The sequence below is a fragment of the Rattus norvegicus genome, chromosome 5, assembly GCF_036323735.1.
Source record: "Rattus norvegicus strain BN/NHsdMcwi chromosome 5, GRCr8, whole genome shotgun sequence".
In the NCBI taxonomy this organism is placed as follows: domain Eukaryota; kingdom Metazoa; phylum Chordata; class Mammalia; order Rodentia; family Muridae; genus Rattus; species Rattus norvegicus.
The window spans coordinates 21,494,441-21,522,313 of record NC_086023.1 but is presented as its reverse complement, the minus strand read 5'-3'; the positions used below and the strand labels follow the sequence as shown (position 1 = coordinate 21,522,313).

Genomic DNA, 27,873 nt, shown 5'->3' with positions numbered 1-27,873 from the left:
TTCAGATTCCAGGGAATTTGCCTTGGCTTATAAACACACTTCAGGAAGTATGCGACTCCAAAAAAAAAAAAAATAGTTAACTCTCTTTAGTATTGGAGACATTACAAGCGAGTATATCTCAGACCCCTAGTGAGACACACAATAGGGGTTAAGAGGAAGAGTAGGCAGAATGCCAGGACTCCAGAGAATCAGTGTACTAGAATCACACTTGATTAAACACATGCATGATTTAAAGGCTGATGCACTTACACAGTATGGAATTGGCTTTTCAAAAGGCTCAGCACCATTCCTATGAATTATGGGAAAGTGATCCAGAATAAAGAGGTTGACCTGCTTCATAGAACGTGATATACCAGCGGGTCTGAAGGCAGATGGACAGACATATAGACATACAGACATACGACAGTCCCATGCACGCACGCACACACTCAAAGGGAGTTCCTTCTCACAGGAAGAGACGTTGCATCTGCAAGAGTACAGGCACATTCACTGGGCTTCCTAATACTTCACCTGAGCTGAAAAGTCAATGAGTTTCGGGAGCAGAACCTTGCTGCCTTCGTCACTCTTGAGGAAATCCAGCAAGCTACCTGCAGGCAGAAGAATGACTGGTCAACGCCATGCAAGCACACGAGGCAAAAGCCAAAAATTCCATCAAGGGGCTTGTGGTGGAGCTCAGGGGTAGAGTGCTTATCCAGCATGCTCGAGGCCCTAGGATTCATCTCCAGTACTGAGAAAGAAAACTGCCATTAGGGAGAAGCTCCCATAAAATGATGGGCTTTGTAGCTCAGAATGCTTATAAAACCTTTTCCTGAGATTGCACAAGCCCAATCCCTTTCAGTCTGTTACTGTTGACTGGCTACTCTCAGGGCAGATGGGAAGATAGTGGCATCTTCTCTCCATAGCTATGTGAAATCATGTTTCAGAGAACTAGCCAGTGTAGTAACATCCTGCAGCTGCCTAATCACTGGTCAGCTTGTCTGGGACAGAAAGACAGGAAGCACATCTCACGGAAGGCCTTTCCCTTCTAGGCATCAGGTTAGGCTGGCTCTGACTTGTTTCAGAAAAAGTACAGACCTCAGAAGAAGCCTGAGGCTCTGGGAGAGCTGTTGCACTGGAAACAAGTCAGTTCCCTAATTTTGGTGCTGACAGCAGCCCCCACCTACTTCCTCTGGTTTCATATCTATGAGACCTCTTTCTCCCATAGAATCACAAGCACCAATCTTACATGCAGCCTTGGTCTACTTATCGTCAAGTCTCTGCAAAGTGGGCCCTGTAGCGCTAAAGGAGTTCTTGTCGAAATGTAAACAAGGGGATTTAAGTTGTACATTGTGGGGTTTGGTGGGTGGTAAGCACTTAGTGTCACAGAATAGCACTTAGTTCTTGGACACAGAAGCCACTGGCCAAAGTGGTACATGTTAAGTACTCAGCGAACACTAGTGTTTCAAGGAAATGCCACATGTACAAATGACAAAGCACCTGGTCCTGAGTATGGTATCTCAGTTATAGCAACCAAAGCCATGGAGTTCTTTCTATGTTATTAACAATATCTCTGAGGCTGGGGACACAGCTCAAGGAGAACGTACTTAGCCAGCCTTGGGAAAAGCGAAACACAAACAGGACAGCACATGTCCCCTTATGGGGAATGCTTTGAGTCAATGATGTTCTGAACGGCACTTGTTAACAGATATTAAGTTAAAATATGCAACACCCATGCTTCTAACCTGCTGGCTAATAGAACTTCCTGTTAGCTCAGTGCTAGAGTACTTGTCTACCATGAGTGAGGACCTAGGTATGATTTCCAGCATTGAAAACAGTTACTGACATATTGACTATCACAGCACGCTCTAGTCAGACTTGCAGGAGCAATTATTAATTTAGGATTATTACTCACCTTGCTTTCTTCCCTACACTCATTTTTCCAAAGACTTAAAAAACAATGTGAGGGCTTAGAAGTATCTCTCTACCAGACTGAAGGCGAAGGGAAAGAAAATCATGATTGATAGCCATTTCCAAAGAGCTAACCAGGAAAGATGGCTACTTAGGACCTTTTCTTCAGGGATTCCACAACACGGGGATTTAACTTCCATGGGTTAAAAAACATTAACTAAATTTAGGCGCTACCTAAGCGTTCCACCTCAACCACATCCTCAGACCCTACGTTAGCAATTTAAAGTAACATTCAGAAATTTCAATCATGCTGAAGAAGAAAAATAAGCTGTTTTAGAATTATGACTACTCAGACTTTGTGATTATGTAATGTCCTCTTTCTCTTACTTTCTGACTTCCCAGTACTGAGTAGGCTTTACACTAAAGCTGAGGGTTCTCTGATCACTGTAACACTTTGCTATGCGACCTGCCTCCTTTAGGGGTCTGGACTGGGGATGCCACTCACCCTTGGCCATGAACTCGGTAATGATGTAGATGGGCTCCTCCTTGGTGACCACGGCATACAGCCGCACTAGCTTGTCATGCTGCAAGGTCTTCATGAGGTTGGCCTCTTCCAGGAATGCTTGAGCAGACATGGTGCCAGGCTTGAGGGTCTTTACAGCCACTTTTGTGCTGTTGTTATAGTAACCTGGAGAGGACCGAGAGCAGAGCATGCTGGTCAAATGCAGAACCCAAGTGCTGTGCTTCCCAAATGTGGCGCTAGGAAGCTTATTTATAGACAGGAAGCTTAAGATAAAACATACTGTGGTGTTAAATACCAAGGGCACAGTGACTGGAGGGTTTGTGGGAATTCTTTGTACTCCTTTACGGAATGCTTAATATTTATTGCAAAATCTAAAAGGTTTTATACAACAATAGTTGTGAAAACTCTATATGCAATTTACCATGAGGAATAATATTTCCCTCTAGTTAATAAATAAAATGTTATTCAAGGCAAAATAAACAAGAAAATTAAAACTTTATAATGAGAAAGAGAGAGAGAGAGAGAGAGAGAGAGAGAGAGAGAGAGAGAGAGAGAGAGAGAGAATGAACATGCAAGGGACAGTGTAAAAGAAAATACATCAACACACATTAAGCACTGGTTATTATTAATGAAACAATGCAGACAATTTTATAAAGTGGCTAAGTACGTGGTTTGTTTTGTTTTGGTTTGGACACTATGTAGGCTTGGTTGGCTTGACTCTGGTGTTCCTCCTGCCCCCATCTTTTGGTTTCTGTGGCTTGAGTGTGTGTCTCCATGCCTGGGTTATATCAGCTATGCGGTCAGGAAGACCTCCTGTAGACCTGTAAAAGCTGCTTATATACACACTTGAAAGTATAATACCCTAGGGTCAAAGAAATATTTTCCAAGGTTTTCAGAGGCCTGGTCTCTGGCGAGTGCCCATGCTGAAGGCAGGTATCACACCTGGCTACCTCTCCTGGCACTCTTTGGGCAAGAAACCTGGATTTCTTCAGTGGTCTTTCCCACACCTTCAGGAACGCTGGCTCGTGGAAACCCTTGAGAAATGCCAACTCTTTAATGTAGCTTTTAAAGGTCTCACTATTTTGGAAACTGCTTCAATGAAATGCCTGTATTTTTTTAAGGAAGTCCTTTTTTCTTTTCCGGTAATTTGGCAAAGCAGAAAAAAAATAATAATCAAAATTCCCCTTTCTCCGTCTGTTTCCATAGGTCTCTTGAAAAATAAAGTTGAGGAGGGATGTTCGGCTGGTAGCACCCTAAAGATCTGCTAGTGTGTCACCTGCTGTGACAGACCTTTGCAGCCACCTTCAGACAATGGCTTGGGAGTGGACAGGCCCCTTCGCAGGCTAGTAAGTCAGCTGTGGCAGGCAGCAGGCTCACATGACAGTGGCTCTGGGTGACAGCATTTGGGGTGGCTTCTACTTGTTTCTTATCTTTTCTGTTTTTATTAAAATCAACAATGATTATGCCTATTTTTCACAGAAGGAAGTATTATTGTTATTTTTAAAGTATTTTCGAAATAAGCAGACCAAGAAAGCATTGATTTCTAGGAGTGCCTGTAGCCAGTGATTTTCTTCTGGCCGTTGAGAACGAGTTCTCTGGGTGGGGGTGTAGCTCAGTGGTAGAGTGCCTGATGCCCTCCATCCCCAGCCTTGCAAAGAAAGGAGGAGGAGAGGAAGAGGGGGAGAGAGGAGGCAGAGGCTGATCTCTATCAAAATAATTCCTTTTTTTAATATAATACTCTGTGATGCTTTATAGTGTAGTAAGATTGACAAGTGTAAGTAAGACCATGGAGGAGAAATGCGAAGAACGTGTTAGAAATAAGCTTTAAGCAAACCGAAGACAGCGATAGAAAGGGAAGCAGAAGCTACCTCTTAAACATCAGAGAGTGCTGAGTAAATTACATTCACTTGTCTTTCAAAGGTGAACATGGTGTCTCTTTATTTGCATTGAGAGCAATTGTAAAATGGATCCCATCCATTAGTCTTTTAAATCATATTGGAAGTGTGCAGAGGTAATGAATACCTGTTGTTCGTGCACAGGACCCAAGTTTGATTCCCAGCACCCACATAAAGCTCACAAGTAACAATCCACTCAAGTTCCAGGGGGATCCAGTGCCCTCTCAGGATCTCTGGAGCATAAAGCCTGCACACAGCACTACACATACACACATGCAGGTTAGACATTCATGCTTGAAATGAAGTGAATAGACCTATAAAAAATAAATTACACTCAATCACAAATTCCATTATGGTATTTTTAATTTATAGACAAGCCCTCAGTTCTACGAGCATACTGATAGAAAAACATAAGAAAATGCACTCTTGGAATAGGGAGGGAGTTAGCGGTGATTACTCTGCAAGCACGAAGCCTGGAGTTTGGATGCCCAGCGCCCATTTAAAAGCTAGGCATAACCCTGTGACTTCAGTGCTGATGGGGCAGAGATAGGATTCCTCGAGCTCACTGGCCAGTGAGTCTGACTAGGTTAAGGAGCAGTAATTCCCCTGGCTCAATAAATGAGGTGGAGAGCAAATGAGGAAGACACCCAGTATCAATATCTGACACGCCCCACCCCCACGCACACACAGAGACGGAGGGGCAGAGCACGAGATTTTCCATGACTTATACAGCCGACAAGGGACTAGTATCTCGAATCTGTAATTGCTACAAATCAGTTTTAAGTAGCTTTTATATGCTTTCCAGAGGCAGAGGTAAACGCTCGGATGCACATTCTCAAAAGGAGAGATTACAATGGCTCAGATGAACCAAAGGAATTTGATTGTATTAGTAATCAGAGAAACGCAGAAGAAACTCTCCAAACCAGCCCGGCTGACAGAAATCAAAAAGTGTGTTGATGACTGTAGGTAAATGCTGGGGTTCGAGGGCCGCTATGGCTGCTCCCTCAGTCCCTGCCTTGGCTATTTTTTTTGAGCACCCCTGAATGTTAATGACAAAGCGTTGTGATGAAATCCCAAAGGGCCTACAAAAGTTGATGACAGCAGCCTTCTGAGTCACCACACAGGCGGTGCTGCTCTGGAGCCATGCTGTAGGCACAGGTCCACTGTTCCGGAGAAGGTATATTGTGTATTGCTATGAACAGGTGAAACCGAGACCTGTTGACAGTATTAATAGGGCAATGATTCATCCATGGTCTTTCTTATATAATCCATAGAGATTGGTCTATCTATACAGTCCATAGGTGATTGATCTACGATCCTGGAGCACATAAAAATCCAAGGATATCTTTCACATAAAATGACACAGTACTTGTTTCCAACTTGTGCACATTTTCATGGATACTTTAATCACCTCTAGGTAACTTAAGATACCTAGTGAACGCAAATGCTACGTACATAGTCGTTAGACTATATTGCTTAGGTATAAAGAAAGAAATGAACAGAAAACCCTGTATCATAAGTGTAACCCTCTCCCCAAATATTTTCCACCTAACACAGGTTGACTCCAGAGACATAGAGGCCTGACTGTACTTTATGACCCAGCAAATCCATTACTCCTAGAAAAAATATTCATGCACCACCAAAACCACAATCAAAGCAATATTCACAGTAGCCACAACTTAGGAGTAACTCTGATTTTACCAGTGAATGTTGAAAAAAAAGAAGAAAATTCTATATCTGTTGCACACACACACACACACACACACACACACACACACACACACACACACACACAGCAACAAATATGCACTAACTGTTATGACATCCCAAGACATGGATGAATTCATTAAAAATGTCTAATAAAAGAGAAGAAATTCAAGAATATATTCAGTGTGACCCATTAATATTAAGCCCAGACAAAGCTGGAGTAGTCTGTTTGATACATGCTGTACCACACATAAAAGTAGTCAAACTATATACAAAAGACCTTGCACTAAACTATGTATAGAAAGACTTGGCCTGCACGCATAAGCACCACTTCCAGAATCCGTGGGTTTAAGTCAGGAAATTATGACAAAGGTCAGAGTAGCAGCTGTCCCTGGGGGTAGGTAAGGCTGGGATAGAGAAGGGACAAGAGGAACTTTAGGGTCTGACAAGTTTTTTTTTTTTCTGTGAACTTTGTAAATACTTGTTACTATTCGTGCTGTAGCTTTTCTGTGGACATGCTACATCCCCTAGAATCAAAGTTAAAGAAACAAAGTCACTCCCACTCATCAACCCGAGAACAATGGAGCCTGGAAACGTTCACATCCTTTGAAATGATGAAAAATATGCTTTCCAGAGGCAGAGCAAAAGGTTGCCAGGAAAGAGCGCAGCTGCTAAAGACATTGAAAATGCTGATAAGGAATTTGGATTCAGCCGTGACTTAACATCTGTGTCCGCAGCTTTGGAACACCAGCAGACCCACCAAAAGGATGGAGAGTTACCTTTAAGAAAAGCATATAATTGATGTGGGAAGTTGGCTGATTATTAGTTTTAACTAAATTGCTTCTAAATAAGAATATATTGGATTGAGAGATGATTCAGAGGGTAAGAGCACTGGCTGTTCTCCTAGAGGCAAAGGGTCGATTCTCAGCTCACGTGGCAGTTCATAACCGTCTGTAACTCCAGGGGACAGAAGCCCTTTCCTGGCATGTTCACAGTGAGCGTACATACACACAGGTAAGCACTCAAAAACAAGAAGTAAAAACAAATCAATCTAAAAAGAGGGGGGTGGGGGACAGCCAGGCAGTGGTGGTGTGTGCCTTTAATCCCAGCGCTTTCAAGGCAAAGGCAGGCAGAGTTCTGAGTTCAAGATCAGTGTGGCCTGCATAGTGAGTTCCAGGACCTACATAGTGAGATCCTGTCTCAGAAAACCAACCAACGAAAGACTGAATCAAACAAAACTCAAAAATGTTCATTCCTTAAAATAAAGCCTTCCAGAGAGCAAGCTTTAAGAAGTCACATCCTCCCCGTCGTCCCTGTCCAGTCAGATCTCTGGGAATGTTAACAATACACAGAGGAAGCAAGGCACCCACAGCAGACGCTAGCATTGCACAAATGGGAGGAAACAGCTTGACGCAGAGACAACTTTCGCTTTCATCCCAAAGGCCTTCTTCCTGCAAAGGGCAGGTCACATCTGAGGACCTCTTCCCTGTGTTTCAGTCCTTATATTGTGAGAGGCAGTCTGTGAATAACACATCGTGATTAATGGATATTATAATTTACTCACTTACAACGATGATATAACTTTAACTGGCTGGATTTTGTTTTGTATGTGAAAAAGTAGTTCCCGTGTTCCTTGAGGATTAAAAACTAAATCTCGGGACTGGAGAGATGGCTCAGTAGTTAAGAGCACTTGTTGCTCTCCCAGAGGATGCGGGTTCTATACTCAGCCCTGACATCGTAGTTCACCACCATCTGTAACTCCTGCTGGGGTGGGGAATCCAATGCCCCCTTCTGACCTTCCTAAGTACCAGACATTCAAATGTTTCACAGACATACATGTAAGGAAACATCCATACACCTAAACAATAAAAAAAAAAATCTTTAAAAAACAAAGCAAAGCAACGAAACCTGGGCAGTGTTACAGTCTCTCTGTGAGAGGAGGCTCGGATGGGTGGATGGATGTGCACACACGCGGGAGTGAGGCACAGGCACCACTGACTCTGACACGCAGCACCCACAGTCACTCACTGTCCTTTTGGCTTTACTCCCAGTGCTACCTGCTAAAGTTCAGCAGGGTGACATCTTCCAGGTGCTAAGGAGATGCCTAACCAACAGTCAAACTCAGATTCGGCCATGTTTTCTGTTTCTTGTTCTTCCTTCCTGCCTTTTCCTCTCATTCCCTCCCTTCCTTGAAAAGAAAACTTATAAACAACTGGGTGAACGATGGCTCCTGGCACCCAGGAGACCTAGGCAGGGGGATCGATATGAGTTCAAGCTCAGGAGTGAGGTCTGGATAAGACAGGGGGATATGGAGCAAGACTGTCTCACAGATGAATGAATGAATGAGTGAATGAATGAATGAATGTTGAGTAAGTGACACTATTGATGTCACTGTTTTAGTAGTAATATTTTGCTAGAATTTTGAGACACATTACTGTGGGGGACTGGTTAAATGGTGCCTAGAAGCTCACTATATTGTTTATTTCACATCATGCCTGCGTCGTTGAAACAGAACTCACATGTCAGGCTCTTTGTCCATTTCAGGCACACAGCTCGTCATAGTCGTGAGGTTACTACCATAAGCTACTTTGAAACATTTCCATTAACTCTCAAAGATCAATCCCTCAGCAACCGGGCACCCACTTTCAATCTCTGTGGCTTTGCCTGTTCTGGGCTCTTCATATTCTATGGGCACACAGAACGATGCCCCCATGACCAGCTCTTTCCAAGGGGTTGTCCATGGTACGTGTGCACCAGCTCCTTCTATTCTGTGACTATAACAATGTTTGCTTGTACATTACATTTTTGGTAAAGATTCAGGTTGCTTATACTTTTGTTTCTGAGACAGTTTTTGCCATGCAGCCCAGGCTGGCTCCAAACTTAAAATTTTCCTGCTTTATTCTCATAAACGTTGAGGTTCTAGACCACTTCCCTGCTATTATGATATTATGAGTAATGCTGTCACAAACGTTCCTGTTCAGGCTTTTATGGCACGTACTCACTCACTCCCCCCCTCCCTCAGTTGAACTTGTTTCTTAATGTTACTGCTATTTTGCTTTGACTTGGCATTTCTTTCTTTTCAAAATGTTATTTTATGTGTCTGAGTGTTTGTGTATATCAATACACAAGCACATGGCTGGTACCCAAGGAGAGCAGAAAAAGGGCATCAGATGCCCTGGAACTGCAGTCACTGACATCAGAGAGTTGCCCTGTGATGCCAGGAATTGATCCAGGTCTCCTAGAAGAGCAACCAGGGCTCTTTCACCTCTGAGCCATCTCTCCAGCTCCTTCTGTGCTTTTTCACACAATCGTGTGGATGCCAATTATCTCAAAAATTATTTAAAGAAACAAAAAAGGTCCTAAGCCTGAGTGTAGCTGTCACTGAGTTGAGACTTCAAGTGTTTGCCCAGAGTGAGAGAATGAAAGATGGCTGCAAGAGGAGAGAGGATTTGGGCAAGCATCCATGTTCCTAACCTGGAAAAGATAAAGGAATCATTGAGTCCCACATCTGTCTGCATTGAGCGAGCATCTAAGCAGACAGAATTTGGCCCAAGACAGAGAGGAAAGCAAGAAATGAGGCTTCGGAGTGGCCCCGTGCTTGGCTCAGTGGCTGGCAGAGGTTAGAAACCTTCATCATCCCCTCCAGAGTGGGACACTGTTGAACACTCACCCATCCAGACTTCCCCGAACTGCCCTGCGCCGAGTTTTTTCACCAGCTTAATGGACTCCCGGGGGATCTCCCAAGCATCTTTATCCCATGGCTTCTGTGGTTTGGGACTGATGCATGCCTTCTCCAGTCTTCTGCATAGACCATCAGACTGCTCTGAGGTGAGAGGAAGAACAAAGGTTAAGGGATGTGTGCCGGGCTGCAGAGATGCCTCAGTAAGTGAGAAAGCTTGCTGTCAATCAAGTCTTACCAACCTAGGCTCAATCCTGGATTCCCCAACATACACACACAGCAAATGTAAAAGGAAGAAGGGAAAGGAGAAAGAAAGAGAAAGAGAAACAGTAATCTAAGCAATAGAGTTTGTAACCATGGCAGATGGGTGCCAGGGTCCCCTTAAATTCAAATAACAAAGTTCCATATATCTATATCTACATCTACATCTACATCTACATCTACATCTACATCTATATCTATATCTATATCTATATCTATATCTATATCTATATCTATATCTATATCTATCTATCTATCTATCTATCTATCTTATTTAAATTATTCTTATATTACTTATATTACCAAATACAATGTGAACACCATGTTGTAACCCACATTGTTTAGGGAAATGACAAGAAAATCATGGGTACACATTCAGTACAGACACATTTAAAGATTCTTGGCTGGCCAAATCTCTGATGCAGAACCAATATGGTACGGTCTTTTTTGTGTCTATGTAGGAAATCTTGAATACGCTGTTATTTTTATAAATACAACCTGACACCATCTAAAATGCAAATGGGGATACCTTTTGCCTAATCCAACCTTAAAAATTATCGGAAGACAATTTGAAACATTTTGTTTCATTCATTAACACCGCCAGCATAAGTAGACCCTCAGTGAGTGAGTTTTGTCATAGAGCCTCTTAAAGCAGGCAGGAGGAACCCACTACAGCGGCTCCCACATCTGATGTCAGCCAAAATGAGTGGACTTAGTAAGGCCACAGAGGTGAGCTTCACAAGGCAGACACTGGTACCGGACACGAAGCATTGACTTTCTACTTTTAAATATGCCATAGTTCCCGAAATGCAAAACTTTACTGTCAGAGGGTTTGCATGATGGCTAGGCAGGTAAAAGAGCTTTCTGGGTAAGCGACTTGAGTCCAATCCCTAGAACCTATGATGGAAGGAAGGATGGGCACACAGTCCTTTTGCATTACACTCAGAGACATGAATCTGTACAGCTTGTCTTTTGAATATCTACACACGTTAAGAGTATGCCTTGTGTAAAAATAATATATACTTTTCTCCACAGGAAGGGAAACGCACTAGATGTTAAGTAACTGACAATAAGCAAGAAGGCCCCACAGCAATCTCTCTGTGAATGTGGTGACAGCCCCCACTTACTTGCCCAATGTTCTCTATTTACCACGGTGTGAAATCGCGCCTATACAGTCAGCCTGTGTTCATCTCCAGCCAATAGCGCATGGAGGTTATGAGGGTGAAAGACTCTGTCCAACTGTAGGGACGCGTAAGAAGCTGAGTACATTCACCGAGTAAGCCGGGGTGATAAGAAGACAAGGCGAGTGAAACGTACTTTCAACTTACGCCAGCTCACAACAGATGCATGAGAACACATGACCACTGGAAGTCAAGGGGTGTCTATGTTAAGGAAAAACTGCTCATAGAGTACTACCTGCCGCATCAACGGAAAGAAAAACTATAAACTTTATATTAATCGTCATAAAGACGATCTAACTTCTCCTGGCCTTCGGCTTTCACTTACTTTGGTAATGCTTAATCATGTCACTGATACAGGGAAAAGTGATCCTCGGAGAGATGTAATAACCACCATTGTCCAGGCTTCTGATTTTGTAGTGCTTAATGACGTCGCCATGCATAGGGTCGTAATCTCTGACGGAAAGAGAGAAGCTTCCTGTGGGGAAAAGTTAAGCGAAGGCGTGCTTACATGTTACTAATAAAGGCCACGTTATACCGCACTGTGGTACACACTTTATAACGAAATTACAAATATAAACGCATCACAGGAAAGTCCTGCAGCCGGGTGCAGGGATGATTTTCATCCAAACACTTGGGAGGCAGAGGCAGGAGAATCTTGGCCAGTTCCAGGCTAGCAAAGGCCTCAAAAGGGAAAATTAAAGGTACTTTAAAATTTGGACTCGATCAATGACAATAGCATTGTGTTTGCTAGACAAGCAGCCAGTATATCACTTTCCTTCTTCACCGTGGTTTTCCAAAGTCATTTGACTGAATAGAAAAATCGTTTTGAGTTTCCTCTTGACACTTAGGACTCACTTTCATAATAACACAACAAAACTGTAAGTACGACCTGGCCATAATTAAGACTGTTTTCTGTTTATTAATGTCTATCATTTGAGTTTGTCATTTGCTATCAAAATGCAAAACTTTACTGTCAGCGGTTTGCACGATGGCTAGCTAGGCAGGTAGAAAGAGCTTTCTGTGTAAGCGACTTGAATCCAATCCCTTGAACCTGGGATGGAGGGAGAGAACTAATTCTCAAGGATGCCTTCCAACCTCCACGTATGCACTGTGCCAGACAGGCACACGCACGTGTACACATACATGTGCACACATAACATGTACACATACATGTGCACACATAAAAATAACAACAACGACGACGACAACAACAACAACAACAACCTCAAAATTAAACCATCTAAGTGTGGTGGCACAAGCTTTTAATCCCAGCACTTAAGGGGGATTTCTGAATTTGAGGGCAGCCTGCCTAGTCTACCTAGTGACTGGTCTACCTATTAAGCTACAGGTAAGCCAAGGGCTACAAAGGGAGACTCTGTCTCAAAACTGAAGAAAAACCAAATCCAAACCCAACCCAACCCAAAAGTCACCCCTTCATTCCCAGAACCTACTGAATTCTTTATTTTATTCATTCCAGAATCATTTTTTTCAAATGATTTCCAGTGTGTATGGCTGTAGCTTGATGGCAGAATGTTTACCCAGCATGCACGATGCCCTGTGAGCTACATCTAAGGAGACTGCCCAAAGCCCTAAGAAGTCTCTATGGTCTCTAACCACGTACTCACCCTTTAAAGTTTCACTTTCTCTGATCAGGAAAGCCCCGGCACTGTTCCCTGGTGCCAGAAGCTGTCGTTCTGCATCTTTCCTTGTTATGTCCTTGAAGAACCACCTGTGAAGACATATTCACATTTCATAGGTGTTTGGGCAGGGATACAAATGTAAGCAAACCAGCGCCGTGTTCGGAAACACCAGCTGGCTGTGCGAGAGGACTCACTCTTCGGTTTCTAAGGTGTTGACCTTGGCCACGTAGTTGCTGGGGATGAAGCCTTCTCTCTTTGATGAAAGGGACTTAGCTTTCCACCACTCCCCGTGCCTGGAATAGAAATCAAAATTAATGGTCGCAATGGCAACGGTCCTATGGCATTTCTTTTGCAGAGTGAAGGCAAGAGGGAGCATTCCTAGAATCCCTGAACCCAAGGGAAAAGTGCATTCCTTTTCATAGAAAAATATATTTAGTGATAGGAGCAAAAAAAAAAAAAAAAAGCATCCTTACAACTTCAATGTGGCCTGCAGTGCAGCATAGAAAAGAACTAGCAAAATGGCCAACCTTAAAGACGCCAAACACTTCTCACTTACCCCGGTGCCTAAGAAATGTCTGAAAGGATCCTTATAGCAATGGGTGTGGAAGGAATAGAGACTTAAAATTCATGTGCTATAAACTTTATCTACTTTATCCAGAGATAGGCACCATGAATAAAGAAAAATAAAAAAGTAAATAAATAAACAGACCAAGAGTAATTAAGAGGAAGTAAGCCTCCTCACGTGGTACTGCACAATGCTATACTAACCCAAAGTGTGGCAGGAAGGAGAAGCAGGAAGGGCCATGCCCAGAAGGAGCAAGCAAACCAGATGGGTGGGGGTATGTGATTGGTCCTTGAAAGCCTCCATGTTACTCTTCAAATGCCTGCATACAGATCAGACTCTTGTCTGTGAGAAAAGAGAGTCATAGCCAACTCTGAGCTGTACCTGGGAACTGTTTATCCAAACCACAGGCAGCCTGCGTACGCTACCCCTTCAAACAGAGCAAACTGTAGATTTAAAGTATTTAGGTTGGATTTTTTTTTTTTTTGACATGTAGGGGTATCGAACCTAGGACCTTGCATATGCTAGGCAAGCTCTCTCTCACTGAGCAACCTTCTCGGGACCTAAAACTTTTATATCTATGGTTCTTATTATTCTCCATTCAAGTGCAGCATAAGGTTATTTCTACAACAATCACAACCACATTGTGTTAGACAGGAGAAGTTGTCCAGAGATGGTTTGAAGTACGGAAGGTGGTTATTTAGCATAGATGGGGCTCATGGGCCACGTGGTGCGATTTCTAAGGATGGGGTGCCACGGCCACACTGGAAAGTCCGGCTCAGCTTCCTCACTGATTCCCTGCAGCTGCTTATGTGTTTCGTTTCCTTGACCCCTGTGTGTTGACTCACACGCGTGACCCTGGTCAGGCCCCAGGGCAGTGAGGAGGGAGAACAAGGAAGTCTGAGCACTTTAGGTCTAACTTCCTTTCTGTACTGAATTTGCATAAAGCAGCACCCTGACCCTGACCTGCCACAGAGCGAGAGAGTGGATAGCCCCTCCCCGAAGATAAAGCGCTAAGTGCCTATCCAGGGCATCAGGGTGAACTTGCATTTCAACGTGGCCCTTTCTTGTGATAGTTCTGAGACCATGAAGAGTCACTTAGTCTATTCCTGGGAACCTTAACTTTCAAAATGGAGATGACCCTATCTAAGTCACGGGATTATGATGGGCATTATGTGTGTGTGTGTGTGTGGTATGTATACATGTTCATGAATGTGTACTTGTGTTTGTAGGTATGCATTACATATGTACATATGTGCTCCTGTCAGAAGATGCCTCATAGGCATTCCTCAGATGCTATAGGTAGATATAGATAGGTATAGGTATTAAAAATAGGTATAGGTATGTATAGAGATAGGAATAGGTATAGATTAGGTATAGCTATAGGTTTTTTTCACAGGCCTGGAACTTGCCAGACAAATTAGACTGGCTGGCCAGAGAGCCTTCAGGGATGCGCCTGTCCCACCTCCCCGACCATATGCCACCACAAGCAAGTGCTGAACTAACTCAGGATATGACTGAGCTCTCTCCCAAACTCTACAATGGCCGTCTTAAGTAGCATGTCACAGAGCCAAACTTCTTAGGTAGCATTTTGACAAATAAAGAAACAGTAACTGTCCTTGTTGGGAGAAACGATGGAAGGGCTCACCCCTACATTCATAAGGGAAGTTCTTTTTGCTCTGTTCCTTCTGGCACTGAAGCAACTGGGGGGCTGGCATACTTACTCTTCCAGAACTTTCATCTTTTCTCCTTTCTTGAAAGACAAGTCGTCTGGGTGGATGCCATCATAGGGATACAAGGCCACCACAATGTCCCCTTGCTCCTCTGGATCTAAGAACAAAAGATACAAGCAGAGCCCTTCAAAACCTAGCAACATAGACACAAAGGAAGAGAGGAAGCAACGGAGAGAGGGCCGTGGAGTGAAGCTCCGTGCTTCCCACCTGTAAATGGCATGAGGTACATCCTGTGCACACCAAGACCCACAGGAACCCACTATACCTTTAAAACCATGTTTAGGAAAAAATGTACGCGTAATCGTGGCAACACTGCCATAGTCCCCAAAGGCAGAAGCTACCCTAGTGAGCACTAGTGGAATGCATAAAGTGTGACACATACACAGAATAGGACATCCACATACACAGAGCAGTCAGCCTTAAAAAGCATTGAAGTTCTTACACACAATGGAGTGTAGATGAGCCTTGACGACCAAGTCAAACGAGCCAGGCAGGAAATGACAAAGACTATATTTCCAGTTGCTTGTGCTACATAGAATCAAGTCCATAGGGACAGAGAGTGCAATGGTGGCTGCCCAGAGCAGAAGGGAGTGGAGAACAATGAGTGAGTGCTTAATGACAGTGTTCCACTCGGAATAATGAAAACCTTCTGTGACGGACACTGGTGACACTTGCACAGCAATGCGTACTTCCTGTTCTGAGCTCGACATTAAGAAAAAAAAAAAACCACTGAAGCTGTGATAAATTTGAGTTACATATATTTTCCCATAACGACAAACAAAACATGAATAAGGTTGAAAGGAAAACATACCTTTTGCTTGAAATCTCTGTCCTGGTAAAAGTTGAGATTCAGGAACCTACGGAAGAGTATTTGTTAGAGGAAAAAAAAGTCATGATAGTTTTTCTTTTTTCTTCTCACATGCATGCCATTTTCCTAACAGTGACAAGCGAGGTTTAGATTTGCAGCCACTAAACGAGAAAGAAGAGCCAAACAGAAAAATCCTATAGGGAGATGCCAGGGCTCCTAGTTAGACTCTCACACTCGATGACGTCTTTGGCAGGGTCCTACCTGCAAGTCAGTTTCATGGCTTTTCGTGGACATATAACCCTTGGTTTGTGTCAGTAGACCGAGTGGATAGGGCTTCCTGAGATGGGGACTAGATGACAACCCACCAGGATTGTTTCTCATGCTTTTAACAGGACCCTAATAATTGGGGTGGCAGTTTGCCCAGTGTGATGTCTGCTTCTAGACTCACAGCCCTCTACACAGTGGTGGGGAGGAGCATTTCATAAGCTCACTGGTTGGGTATGGCCTTGGTAAAATGTGCCTCTTAATGCCTAGAAAGAACTAAATGTTGGAGGCACAGCAGTTATGGAAGGTACATAGTAAGTAGGGCCAGTACGACCAAACACAGAAGTGACAGGACCCTGCTGACTTACAGACATCGTCACTTGCTCATCTCCATGCTTCCTGAACTTACTTACACATTTGATCAGACCTGTCACTAACAGACAAACACAAGCCCGACCGACTCAGGCTTTCTTGTCTGGCTGTCTGTCCAGCGTCCAGGGGTATCCCTCAGTTATGGCAGCAGCAGGGTGTTTCACACCAGGTACCTTCTATTCCGAAGCCTTTCCACAAAGAGCACTGCTAGGGGTTATGTAAGGCCTGGTGACCTCCTCTAAGGACATCCTGCCTGGGCCCTGATTTTAAACATCTCATCCCTCTGCTTCTCCTCGAGTAGTCATTTCATCAAAGGTGACTGACCAAAGTGGTTTATACTAAAATATAAATTTCTCCTGAAAGCGAGCCCATAAAATCTCAATCAAATACACTGAGCGAAAGGACTGGAGAAGCGGGCAATCATTGGTCCATACTGACATTCAAGACTTAAAGCAGTTTTATACTGCTGTTTTAGTCATGTAAGTTGCATAATTAAGAACTGCATTCTGTTTTATATGATTTAGAGAAAACAATTAGGTGAGAGATTAAATAATTTTGAAAGCAGCAAGCTGATCTGCAAATACCAGAGAGGTTAGTTTACAATACAGCAGAGCACATTTTTATATGGCTGGCTAGGCTGGTCCTGAGATGTGTGCACCGCAGGACTCCAGCCCATCTTAAAGCACTTTCGTAAGACACATACATGTGACGCCCCATGCTATCACTCTAGCTCTTTCTTGAGCAGTTCCACTTTACCTCCTTGCAGAGCCCTTTGTGATCCAGTGGGAGCATGTGTTTTTCACATGTGGCAAAGACCGAGAGTCTTGTTTATGGTCATAGGATGAAGCCAAGCTAAGAAGTCCATGGGGAACATCTATGACCACAGAAGACCTGAACTAATTTTTTTATGGTGAGCAACTGAAAGATTTTAAACATGTTCACTATTGCTTTTCAATCTATGTGTAATCTTTTTTACATTGAATGTTTGAGTTTTTTTTTTTAAACTAGCCTCCTTTGCTTTCCTAAATAAATAACACTTGGACAAACAAACAAAAACAAAAATCCCAAAATGGACAAACGAAAAACCAAACCAAACGAAAAACACAACAGATCCAAGCAAACAAAGAAAAAAACAAAACAAAGAACTCTTCAGGTTTTAAAGCACATAAAAAGCTATAGAATTTGCTACAAGAAACAGAACTTTTAATGAGGAATTTGAAGTGCACAAGAAAACTACCTTTTGCCTTTTCTTTGCTCTAACATTTCTATTAATCACGTTTGTCTAAGGATATAACTCTATATCCATATTTATAAAGTGATTTTAAATTTTATATTGATATATATTCATCATCACCAAATTACTAGTACTCTTAACAATCTTCTACATTTGGGTGGATATGCTTTCTAACCTTTTTTTTTTCAAATGTATTTATTTTTATAAGGATAGGTATTGCACCTGCACAGATATCTGTGCACCATGTGTGTGCATGGCAGAGTCCAGAAGAGGTGTCAAATGCCCTGGAAGTGGAGCTACAGAGGGCTGTGATCTGACATGTGGGCCCTCTGCAAGACCTCTATATGCAACTTTATCCGATATATTGATAATGTATCTATTCAGAAACACCATATAGAATAACTTAACAGTTCAACGCAGTCAACATTCACCACTGCTTCTTTTTAACTAACTCTGACCTAGCAGTCTAAATGATGACAGCTGATTCTGACAGCACTAGACAATGACAATATATTTCTAAAATGTCAGACTTAACAGCATAGGTCAGGGGCTGGAGAGATGGCTCAGAGGTTAAGAGCACTGACTGCTTCTCCAGAGGTCCTGAGTTCAATTCCCAGCAACCACATGGTGGCTCACAACCATCTGTAATGGGATCTGATGCCCTCTTTAATAAATAAATAATTCTTAAAAAAAAAAAAGAGCATAGGTCAGACTGGAGAAACTCAGCAATTTCTTCTGTTTTGCTTTTTCAGACAGGGTCTTACTGTGTAACCCTGGCTGTCCTGGAACTTTCGATGTAAACCAGGCTGGCCTCGATCTCCCATGGATCTACCTGCCTCTGCTGCTGACTTGTGATTGCAGGTACCACCATGCCTGTCCAAACAGATAACAAAGGCATTTGGGCTAAATGGGAATAACTTGTTTTCAGCATACATGCCAAGACAGTCCATGACACCTGGGTGATGGGTTGGCATACAGACACCCAACGAGAAAATGCTTTCCAGGTTATGAGCTCCAAAGTAAAGCGGATTGAAAGTTATAACTATCCTAAGTTCTGAGTTCCCCTGTGTTCCTAAAACTTGGCAGCACTTCTCCAAGTCCAGCAAGTGGCACATCGCTTAAAGTTTCTAATGGGGACACCCGTGTAAAGTGTCAAGGCAGACTCTGATAAGCTTTTTCTTAACCTTTTACTCCACTATAATAAATCGTAATGATCTTAGTCTCTGTACAATGTTAAATCAGTTGAAGAAAAGGCAACAAGGAATTAAATGTAATACCCCAAAGACACACTAGCTATCACATGTTTTAGATTCTGGTTTAAATCCAGCAAATCCTTTGTCCCTAGAACCTCTATCCTGAGGCACACATGCCCGGGTACATGCTGAGGTCTTTTCATCAGGAGCATTAAAGATGGTTTTCTCCATGCTTGAAAATGAAACCAAAGATCTATTTATCATCTAATAAGTATCCAGACTATCCCTAAAATCTCTACACACTTTTCAAAGGATTAAGTTACAAGGAATATAAAATTATCTGGGGTCCGTGTAATCAATATGATTTTTTTTTTGCATGCAAAGATTGGGGTTTAGATTGTGCAGCCGTGCTCTGACCCTGGTGTCCCTGAGACTAGTCTACTTACTGGCCTTTGCTGTTTATTGGACGTTGGATCTCTCACATAAATAGTTCGGTCAGTATTACGTACTGGTTGAGTCTTCATATCTACTCCATCGTCATTCAGATTGTCTTTCCTTTTTGATTTAATACATCCCATATTTCCTGTTGGAATAGAAAAGCAATGGTGTTGTTTTTTAAACAATCCAGAGTTGGATGAAAGTCACTCAAATCTCTGTATTAAAGAAGAGCAAAAAGAATATATTCATTCATTGTGATACACGGATTAGCATCCTCGAAGGCCGATGCTGCTTGGAAATAGGGCGTCTTGGTTGTTCATTTGTTCCTTGCTTCATTTATTCAAAACTACTTCCTGAGTGTCGCCTTTATATCAACCCAACATAGTTCCTTCTGTAGAGTTGCTCATGTCTTTGTGGCAAAGAAGGATGAATGGCATTAGAGTACGGTGTGGTGAATCTATGACACAGGACACTTGAGTCCCAATAAAGGAAAGGACTTGTAATTCAGGCAAGAAGAGAAAGAGCTGCTCCAGGAAGCTTCCTGAAGTGAGGTGAAACAGATTTAAATCTGGCGGCAAATCGGCAAAGGGGCTCTGGGAAGGGTCTTCAGATGAAGCCATAGTGACTACTGGTCCGCTACTGGCTAATCTGGTCCCAAGAACTAGTGGAAGAAGAGGTAGCCCTTTAGTGAAGGAGCATGCAGTCAGAGGGGGAGAGAGAGGACCATAGTGAGTATGACAGTATCAGTTTAGTTTGTGTTCCCTGAAGACAAGTGACACATCCCCTCTGCAGTGTGCAAGGGAGAGACAAGGGACTTGAGGCGTCACAGGCTGGTGTGATTGACAGCTGTCAATCTACTGGGTGGGGGTGGGGAACCTACAAAGATGGCGGTGCCTTTGTCAAGACTGGAAATAAAAGAGACACAGGTCTGAGGGTAAAAATAATTGAAGGATCACTCAGATGATCCAGTTGCGTAGGCTTCCTGTTAAGATATCCGAGCCTGCAAACCAGGATAGACGGTCGTACTTATAATACAGTGCCATCGCCCACAAGCCATGATTACAGATAGAACTGAGGGGTGAACTATCCCCCCAACCTGAATCCTGATGCCCCCAGAGGAGTTACAAGACTGCTATAGGAAACAATTTGACTCAGCCTTTGAGAAAGTGCCTGAAATGATGTATATATTATAATCTCAAAAAAAATTAATTAAAACAAAAAAAGAGAAGTGCTGTGGGTCCCAAACAGCCACAGAATGAGTGAAGGGTATGGGGATGGGAACAAGGGGGCAGGGGCTTCACAGAAATCTCAGGAACTTGGCTGCCAACTGGAGAGGCAGCAGGAGTGGAGCCCGACGTAGCCCTCCGGTGGACGCTGCCCTGCCCCCTACAGGCTTTGGCTAGCTCTGGGACTTGAGCTTGTTCCTCTCTTCAGCAGTCTGGGGTGAGAAGTCTCTGAAGCACAGCCACTCCTTTTCTCAAACTAGCAAAGTCGTAAGCGGTAATTCCCAGAACAAAGGGGAAGTGAGCACTTTGCTTCAAAACAGACTTTTCTTCTTCTTTTCATAGCCTAAGTTTCTGAAATGGAGATACTTTTTTTTTTTTTTTTGAGTTGCTCTGTAAATATGTGTAAGTTCATTCCCCTTATCCATGCTTCACCCCACCCGTTTCCAAAACTGCTGTCCAACTGGACATCCCTTAAGATGGTGTTCTACACATGGTGACAGGAAAGTCCCGGATCCCTGAGCACACAGAAGCTGGCTATGCGCACTGAGGAGACTGGGCTCCTCAGATCCCAACAGGATCCCCACCCCTCCCACCCCTACTGCTAAGTTCACCATACTGCTGCTAACACCAAAACAGAACTGCTGCTCTTAGACAGGGCTCAAGGCCCATTCTCCTCTCCTCTCCTCTCCTCTCCTCTCCTCTCCTCTCCTCTCCTCTCCTCTCCTCTCCTCTCCTCTCCTCTCCTCTCCTCTCCTCTCCTCCCCTCCCCTCCCCTTCCCTCCCCTCCCTCTCCTCCCCTCCCTCTCCTCCCCCTCCTCTTCCTTCCCCTCCTCTTCACTCCCTTCCCTTCCTCTCCTCTCTTCTCCTTCCCTTCCCTTCCCCTCCCCACCACTCCCCTTCCCTTCCTGCCATTCTGGCTCCTGAAAGCTGGAATTACAGGTGAGCAGCCAGACCAGGCTCAAGCCTCCACCAAAGAGAAGGCTTAGTGGACCCCTGCTTTGTGCTAACAGACCGACCGACCATGTGGGTCTTTGCTGAGAAGAAGCATCCGAGGGAAAGAAGGGGACAGGGTGAAACCCCTCTTAGGCTCTGTTTTCATGGGAGACAGCATGTGTGGTAAAAGACTCTACACAGCCCTCTCAAAAACTGCAGTTTGGAAGCAGGGATGGTGGCTCAGCTGTAATCTCGAAGCTCAAAAGGCCAAGGTAGGAAGATAGAGTTCAAGGCCAGTCTGAGCCACACTGTGTGAGCCTGTCTCATAAAAATTAATTCATTATTAATTTTGTTTTAAAAAGGAAGTGTCTCTAGAGTAGAAGCAATGCAACAGTTTGTAGAAAATATGGGAGGGGTGGAAAACAGATAAAGTTAGACAAGTCTAAAAATGTGGCCTGCTCTAAAATGACTGGCCTAGAACTTCTCTAGGGAAAAGAAGGCAGAACTGTCCCATACTAAAAGAGATTAGGGGGTGGGATACAGCTTAGCATACCCATGAGGGCCAGGGTTCCATCCCTGGCCCTGTAGAAAAAGACTAGAATGGCACAGGAACTCCATGTGCACCTTGACTGAATCCGGGGAGGGGACTGAGGGGATGCAGTGTGCATAGCCAGGAAAGTCTAGGGGAAGTGTGTCGGTCCCAGCACAGTCTTAGGAATTGTCTCAGTTCTATAGATTCAGGAAAGGTAACTTGGAAACGTAGGATGTGAGTGAGGGGTATAGGAGTAAAGGCTATAAAGTCTTTGCAATTCCAGATCCTTCTACCACAGTGAGAGGGAGCTGGAGGAGAGAGGTGGTGTATAGATGCATGAAAACTTGTGACTCTACAAAAGGGACGGCGTGACTTTCTATCTCTTTCTGTAGATTTGAAATTTTCAAAAAGGTAAATTTGGCAGGTCGATATTATAAACAGATATATAAAATTCATTGAGGTTTTTTTTTTTTTTGCCAGATGGTGCTAGCGCATGCCTGTAATCCCAGGAGGCAGAAACAGGTGGATCTCTTAGTTCGAGACCAGCCTGGCCTACAGAGGGAGTTCTAGTAGAGCCATGGTTACACACAAAAAAACCCCATCTCAAAACAAAACAATACAAACAAAAAAACAGAACAAAAAAGGAAACAAGATACAGAACAAAGTCTACTGATTTTCCAAATGTTAAAAATAGTTAAGAGGCTTGTGGGTGTCTGTGCACATGAATAGATGCTACTAGGAATGCTCTCTGGCAGATATCATCCCTGTAGCATGCTAAACAGTCTTGCTACAGAGCAGTCTTCATTTCAGCAGGGAGCCACAAAAACTATCTGGACTGACACAGAGATGTGGAGAGCTCTTTGTGAGAGATAAATTTATGGGAAACATCAAAGTCGGGCTGGCAACTAGCAGGGGAGCTCTCTTCTTCAGGCGTTTTGACCTGAGGAAGACCTGGAGCAGAGGTGATGACTCTGTCAGTGGAGGACAAACATAAAGTAGCAAGTGGATGGGTGCAGGGTGTCAACCTGGACCAGAGCGTCAGATTGTTATTTGCTTGTATTTTGTGATTTCCCCCCACTCGCCGTCACCACAATTAACCCAGAAACAAATGCTCGCTTTGCATGGTGGACAGGAAGTGAAAAGAAAGATCAAAGAGAGTAGCACACCACATGGCCTGGGCTGAGCTCTCAAGCACAGAGTTCAGGTCTGGGCTTCTGCATACAAACCCAACCAGGTCCTGCAGCAGCTCCTTGTGCTGTAGGAAAGAGTTAGAAAACCCCAGAATGCAATCGATTCCAGTGGAAACCCAAAGGCATTGCTACACTGCTCCCAAGGATCTGACCGGTCTGAGCTGCTTTGCACCTTTGACGTAGTTTAGGGAATGTATAATGTGCTAGAGTTTCTTGTTTACTCCCTGAAGAAACTCACCATCTCAGGCCTTATGATTCTCCCTCTACAGAGGTGAGAACTGGCGCTGGGGAGTGACCTCAGGCTGGCCTCAGGCTAGGCACCAGAGCCAATGTCACAGCCCATGAGCTGCCATTTCCTCACAACGTAAATGCTTGAAATAGGCATTTTACTAAGTTACACTCTATTATCTTAGTGTAAGTTAGTTACACTAAAATAGATCAGTCTCATAGGCTGCCTCTTAAGGTGTTCACCATTAGAATCAATGAGATTAATACAATGAAATCAGACAGTCAGGTCAGGGAACAGAGGTAAACACAATGTGCTTCTGCCACGGGTGACTTATCTAGCCCAGCTGAGCTGCGTGCTAACTTCAGGGACAATGTGACTCACCAGGAAAGAGGAAAGGGACAAGCCTTATTCAGGAACACTGTGGGTCCCTAGTAAGAATTTTAATTTTGTACTCAATGGACTTAATTAAATAGAGTAGATGATGCTGTGTGTATTACTTCTTGATATTCTCTCTCTCTCTCTCTCTCTCTCTCTCTCTCTCTCTCTCTCTCTCTCTCTCCTTCTTTCTTTCATACTATTTACTATATAATCCAGGCTGGCCTTGAACTTCAATCCTCCTGCCTAAGGTATCCCCAGTGCTGGGATTTCAGTCATGTACCCAAGTCTACCTCAAATCATTTCTAACAGTAAATAAAGGCACATTTAGTATGCAGATACTTTATTTAAAATCTATTTTAGGGGGGGTTGGAGTATTAACTAAAACTGAGAATGGATAAGAACACTTATGAAAAATCACTACTTTGCATGCCAATTTAAAAAAATACAATAGTGGGGCTGGGGATTTAGCTCAGTGGTAGAGCGCTTACCTAGGAAGTGCAAGGCCCTGGGTTCGGTCCCCAGCTCCGAAAAAAAAAGAACCAAAAAAAAAAAAAAAAAAAACAATAGTTACACAAAGAAGGCAGGAAGGTAAAGGTGCTTGCCCCAAGTCTGACAGCCAAAGTTTCATCCCTGGTACCTACATGGTGAGAAAAGCATGCAGTCACGGGCCATTTTTAAAATGTAATAAAAATAGTATGTTTTTAAAAAGGATTTTCAATGCAGATATTCACTATGGATAGAAAGTACTTCTCCAGGAAACATTACTTACTAAATCAAAATCCTACTAAGTGCCAAGCACAAGATATGTCCCTACAAGTTATTGATCAAGAAGGTCCCAGGAAGCCCTCCAAACAACACAGGCTATAGGCATTGCTCTTGGTTGCCTGCCATAGCTATATGTAAAATCCCATTGAGACATTACCCACTTTGGGTGCAAGACACAGAGAAAGCTCGAACTGACCTGGAAACTTTCTTTATCCTGGCTAGCTCTCATGGTACCAGACATTGTTACGAAGGTCTTTGAGGGAGAAGAAACATCACTGGATTATCCAGCGGTGAACCCTAAATGCTACAATTCCAATTTATCAGGTGTGGCCACTTGTGCAAAGTAGAATGTAGGTTATGAGGTACTGAACATCCTTCTGATTGGACTTGAGGCCTGCTCCTCAAGAGGGAATTTATATCTAGTGCTATAAACAGGGTCAAAAGCCCACATCTTGGGGGTTCATAGGCCCAAGTCAGGGGATGTACTCCTATTGTTTTGCTAACTGGACAAGTCTTCAAGCTGACTTCAAAATATTTATGCTTGGTGCTATTTTCAACCTTGGCCAGAGAAGTTTCTTTTTGCAGTGTGTCTCAGACAATGTTGAGGCTGGTGACCAATCAAAGCGTTGAGACTGAATGGCCATTGCATGACTGACACCCTAAATGGGGTGGCTATATCATCCCCTCCACAGCTCAGAAAAACAGCATGGAGGGAGGTCAGAACCCAAGGAGGCCAAGTATGGAGAAGATCCTGTGAAGTGCTGTGTGGACATGACATGGCCTTCTACTCACAGACTCCTAGCAACTTTGGTTACCTGCATAAGAAAGAGTTGAGTCAACAATATTTCATAAAGCCAAGTAGACTCAGTGGATTGGAAAAAAAAAGGAGAGGGCATGAAGGTGGGAGGAAGACTCGATGGGGCGGGGAAGGGGGGGTAGGTCTGTGGAAAGGAAGAGGAAGGAATTTGGGGGTGGATAGAATCAAGTTACATTGTGTGAAACTGTCAATAAATAAAAGATATTATTAAGATAATAAAACTTAAGTACACGTTTTAAAAATCCTTATCGTTCAAGGTTTGACCCGACAAAAAGACAAGTCCGGATTCCCTGTAAAAGCTCAACTCTGTGGTCTAGAGCTGCAAATGGATAGGCAGCCCTTCACGCACACAGGAATACAAAAAGTTGGTAGGTTGCCGATGATCTCTTGCCCGAAGATTCTTTCATAAGAACAAAAATTCATCTGCATAGGTAGCCATCAATCTAAAAACTTAGAACAGTAAAGGAATAATTGTTTTAAACCAAAGACAATATTCTAGACCGCCTGCTGTGGTTTGCCCTGGAGTTATCTGTATTTTGATGCTAATTCCTCTGCCCCAAGGACAGCTGCCTAGTCACATGCTCAGAACTCAGGTGACTTCACCAGAACCTTCTCCCCATTTAATTTATAAAATATAGGTGAGGGCAGGAGCAGGATAGAAGGAGGCCTGTCATTGGATGAGAAGGAAGGATGGGTGGGAGAAAAGTTTAAAGGAAGAGGAGGAGACTGGAACAGAAAGAGGGAGAGAGAGAGAGAGAGAGAGAGAGAGAGAGAGAGAGAGAGAGAGAGAGAGGGGAGAATGGCAGGTGAGGTTAAGACTCCACGCTGTACTTTTACAGGTTGTTTCAAATGTTAAGGGATGGATGTGTACAGGGCTTTGTATGTTTAGGTGGGCAATTATATCTTATCAATTGGGTCAAAGGTTCTTGTGTTGTGTGTTCTTTCATGTAGCGATTTAAGTGTAAGGGAGTGTGGGGCGGCTGGTCTTGGGGAACTGTGGTGCCAGATCTAGAGCGGGATAACAGACAGCATTTTTTATTTTTTATATTTTTACAACAACAACCACCAGACTGTAGCTCATGGTTATCAACCTGTAACCTTAGGCTCTATCTGTAATAATGCCTAAGGATTGCTGTCTATAGAATAAGAAAGCCACCATGCATCTGGACACCTTAGGCTCTGCTTCTGGGAGCTCCAGCAATCCCAGAGGACCCCAGGATGTTCACAGCAACTTTATTTATATTCTAAACAGAAACCAACAGACACCACTAGGGAAATTCATTAAATTAGGGCAAAGTGACAAGTTTTTCATTGTTTGCATCAACAGAACTTAGACCCCAAAAAGGAACTTGGATGTCAGTTCCTCTTTAAGGAATCTGTTAGTCTTTGCATGTTATCTCATGTTCATAAACATAGCACTTGAGATTGCTAGAGCAGAAGGGGTGCTATGAGTTTGAGGCCAGCCTGAGATACAGAATGAAACCCTGTCAGAAGGAGAGGGAGAGGGAGGGGGGGAAGAGAGAGAGAGAGAGAGAGAGAGAGAGAGAGAGAGAGAGAGAGAGAAGAGACAGAGACAGAGGAGACAGAGAGAGGAGACAGATACACACACACAGAGGGGGGAGGACAGACAGAGGACAGAGACAGATACACACACACACACACACACACACACACACAGAGAGAGAGAGAGAGAGAGAGAGAGAGAGAGGAAATCTGAATATTCTAGATCTTTCTAGTTCTATTATTGTATTCTTCTATTGTATTCCTGTCTATTCCACTCTATAGTCATGAATATTATAACCAAATACGCGTCTACGAAGGATCCATGCAATCCCACATCTTAAAATTTAAAGACAAAACCAGCAGGATTTGACCCTTTATGACCTAAATATTATGCCGTTATAAACTAATAGAAAATAAGCTGTGTTGCTAGCTGCAGTAGCACAGAACCGAAAGCCTAGCACTAGGCAGGAGGGTCAAGAGCTTGAGACAGTTCTCACCTAAAGGCTCCTTGGGAGCCCTGATGTCTGACTTCGTCTTACATAACCTTGCACTGTAGCAAGCAGCTGCCTTAAGGCAAACACAGAGGAAACAGGGCTCTAAGGTGTGGAAAAGAAAGGGATGGTCACTCCAGCCCCAGGAAGGCCCATTCCGGGTCATCCAAAGTCTCAGAACTTGCTTCATCTGGCTTCAAAACTGCACTTGATTTACACCCACCACAGCCTCCTTGCCTGCCTGTGGACAGGCCTCATGTCTGAGAGATTCCTGAGTTAGGAGCAGAGACAGGAAAAGAAAACAGAAGCCCAAGAACCTTTAAAAGGTTTTTTTTTGTTTGTTTGTTTGCTTTTTTTAATTGGATATCTTATTTATTTACATTTCAAATGTTATTCCCTTTCCCGGGTTTCTCCTCTGCAAAGCCCCATCCC

At 43.5% G+C, this 27,873-nt stretch overlaps 1 protein-coding gene across 3 annotated transcripts in view; it reads right to left on the bottom strand.

The window, feature by feature from the left end:
- The window catches only part of Lyn (LYN proto-oncogene, Src family tyrosine kinase), a 115,971-nt gene that overhangs the window by 30,784 nt on the left and 57,314 nt on the right, over window positions 1-27,873 (bottom strand). For 2 of the 3 annotated variants that reach the window (NM_030857.2, XM_006237834.5), the window contains exons 2-10: window positions 19,386-19,522; window positions 15,880-15,925; window positions 15,060-15,165; window positions 12,968-13,066; window positions 12,759-12,862; window positions 11,459-11,608; window positions 9,683-9,835; window positions 2,393-2,575; window positions 511-587 (exon numbers count right to left, since the gene is read on the bottom strand). In NM_030857.2, the coding sequence (NP_110484.1) occupies window positions 511-587; window positions 2,393-2,575; window positions 9,683-9,835; window positions 11,459-11,608; window positions 12,759-12,862; window positions 12,968-13,066; window positions 15,060-15,165; window positions 15,880-15,925; window positions 19,386-19,517 (1,050 nt within the window). In that variant the 5' untranslated portion in view covers window positions 19,518-19,522. The remainder of the gene's footprint in view (window positions 1-510; window positions 588-2,392; window positions 2,576-9,682; window positions 9,836-11,458; window positions 11,609-12,758; window positions 12,863-12,967; window positions 13,067-15,059; window positions 15,166-15,879; window positions 15,926-19,385; window positions 19,523-27,873) is intronic. The other variant, NM_001111098.1, reaches the window with a different exon arrangement.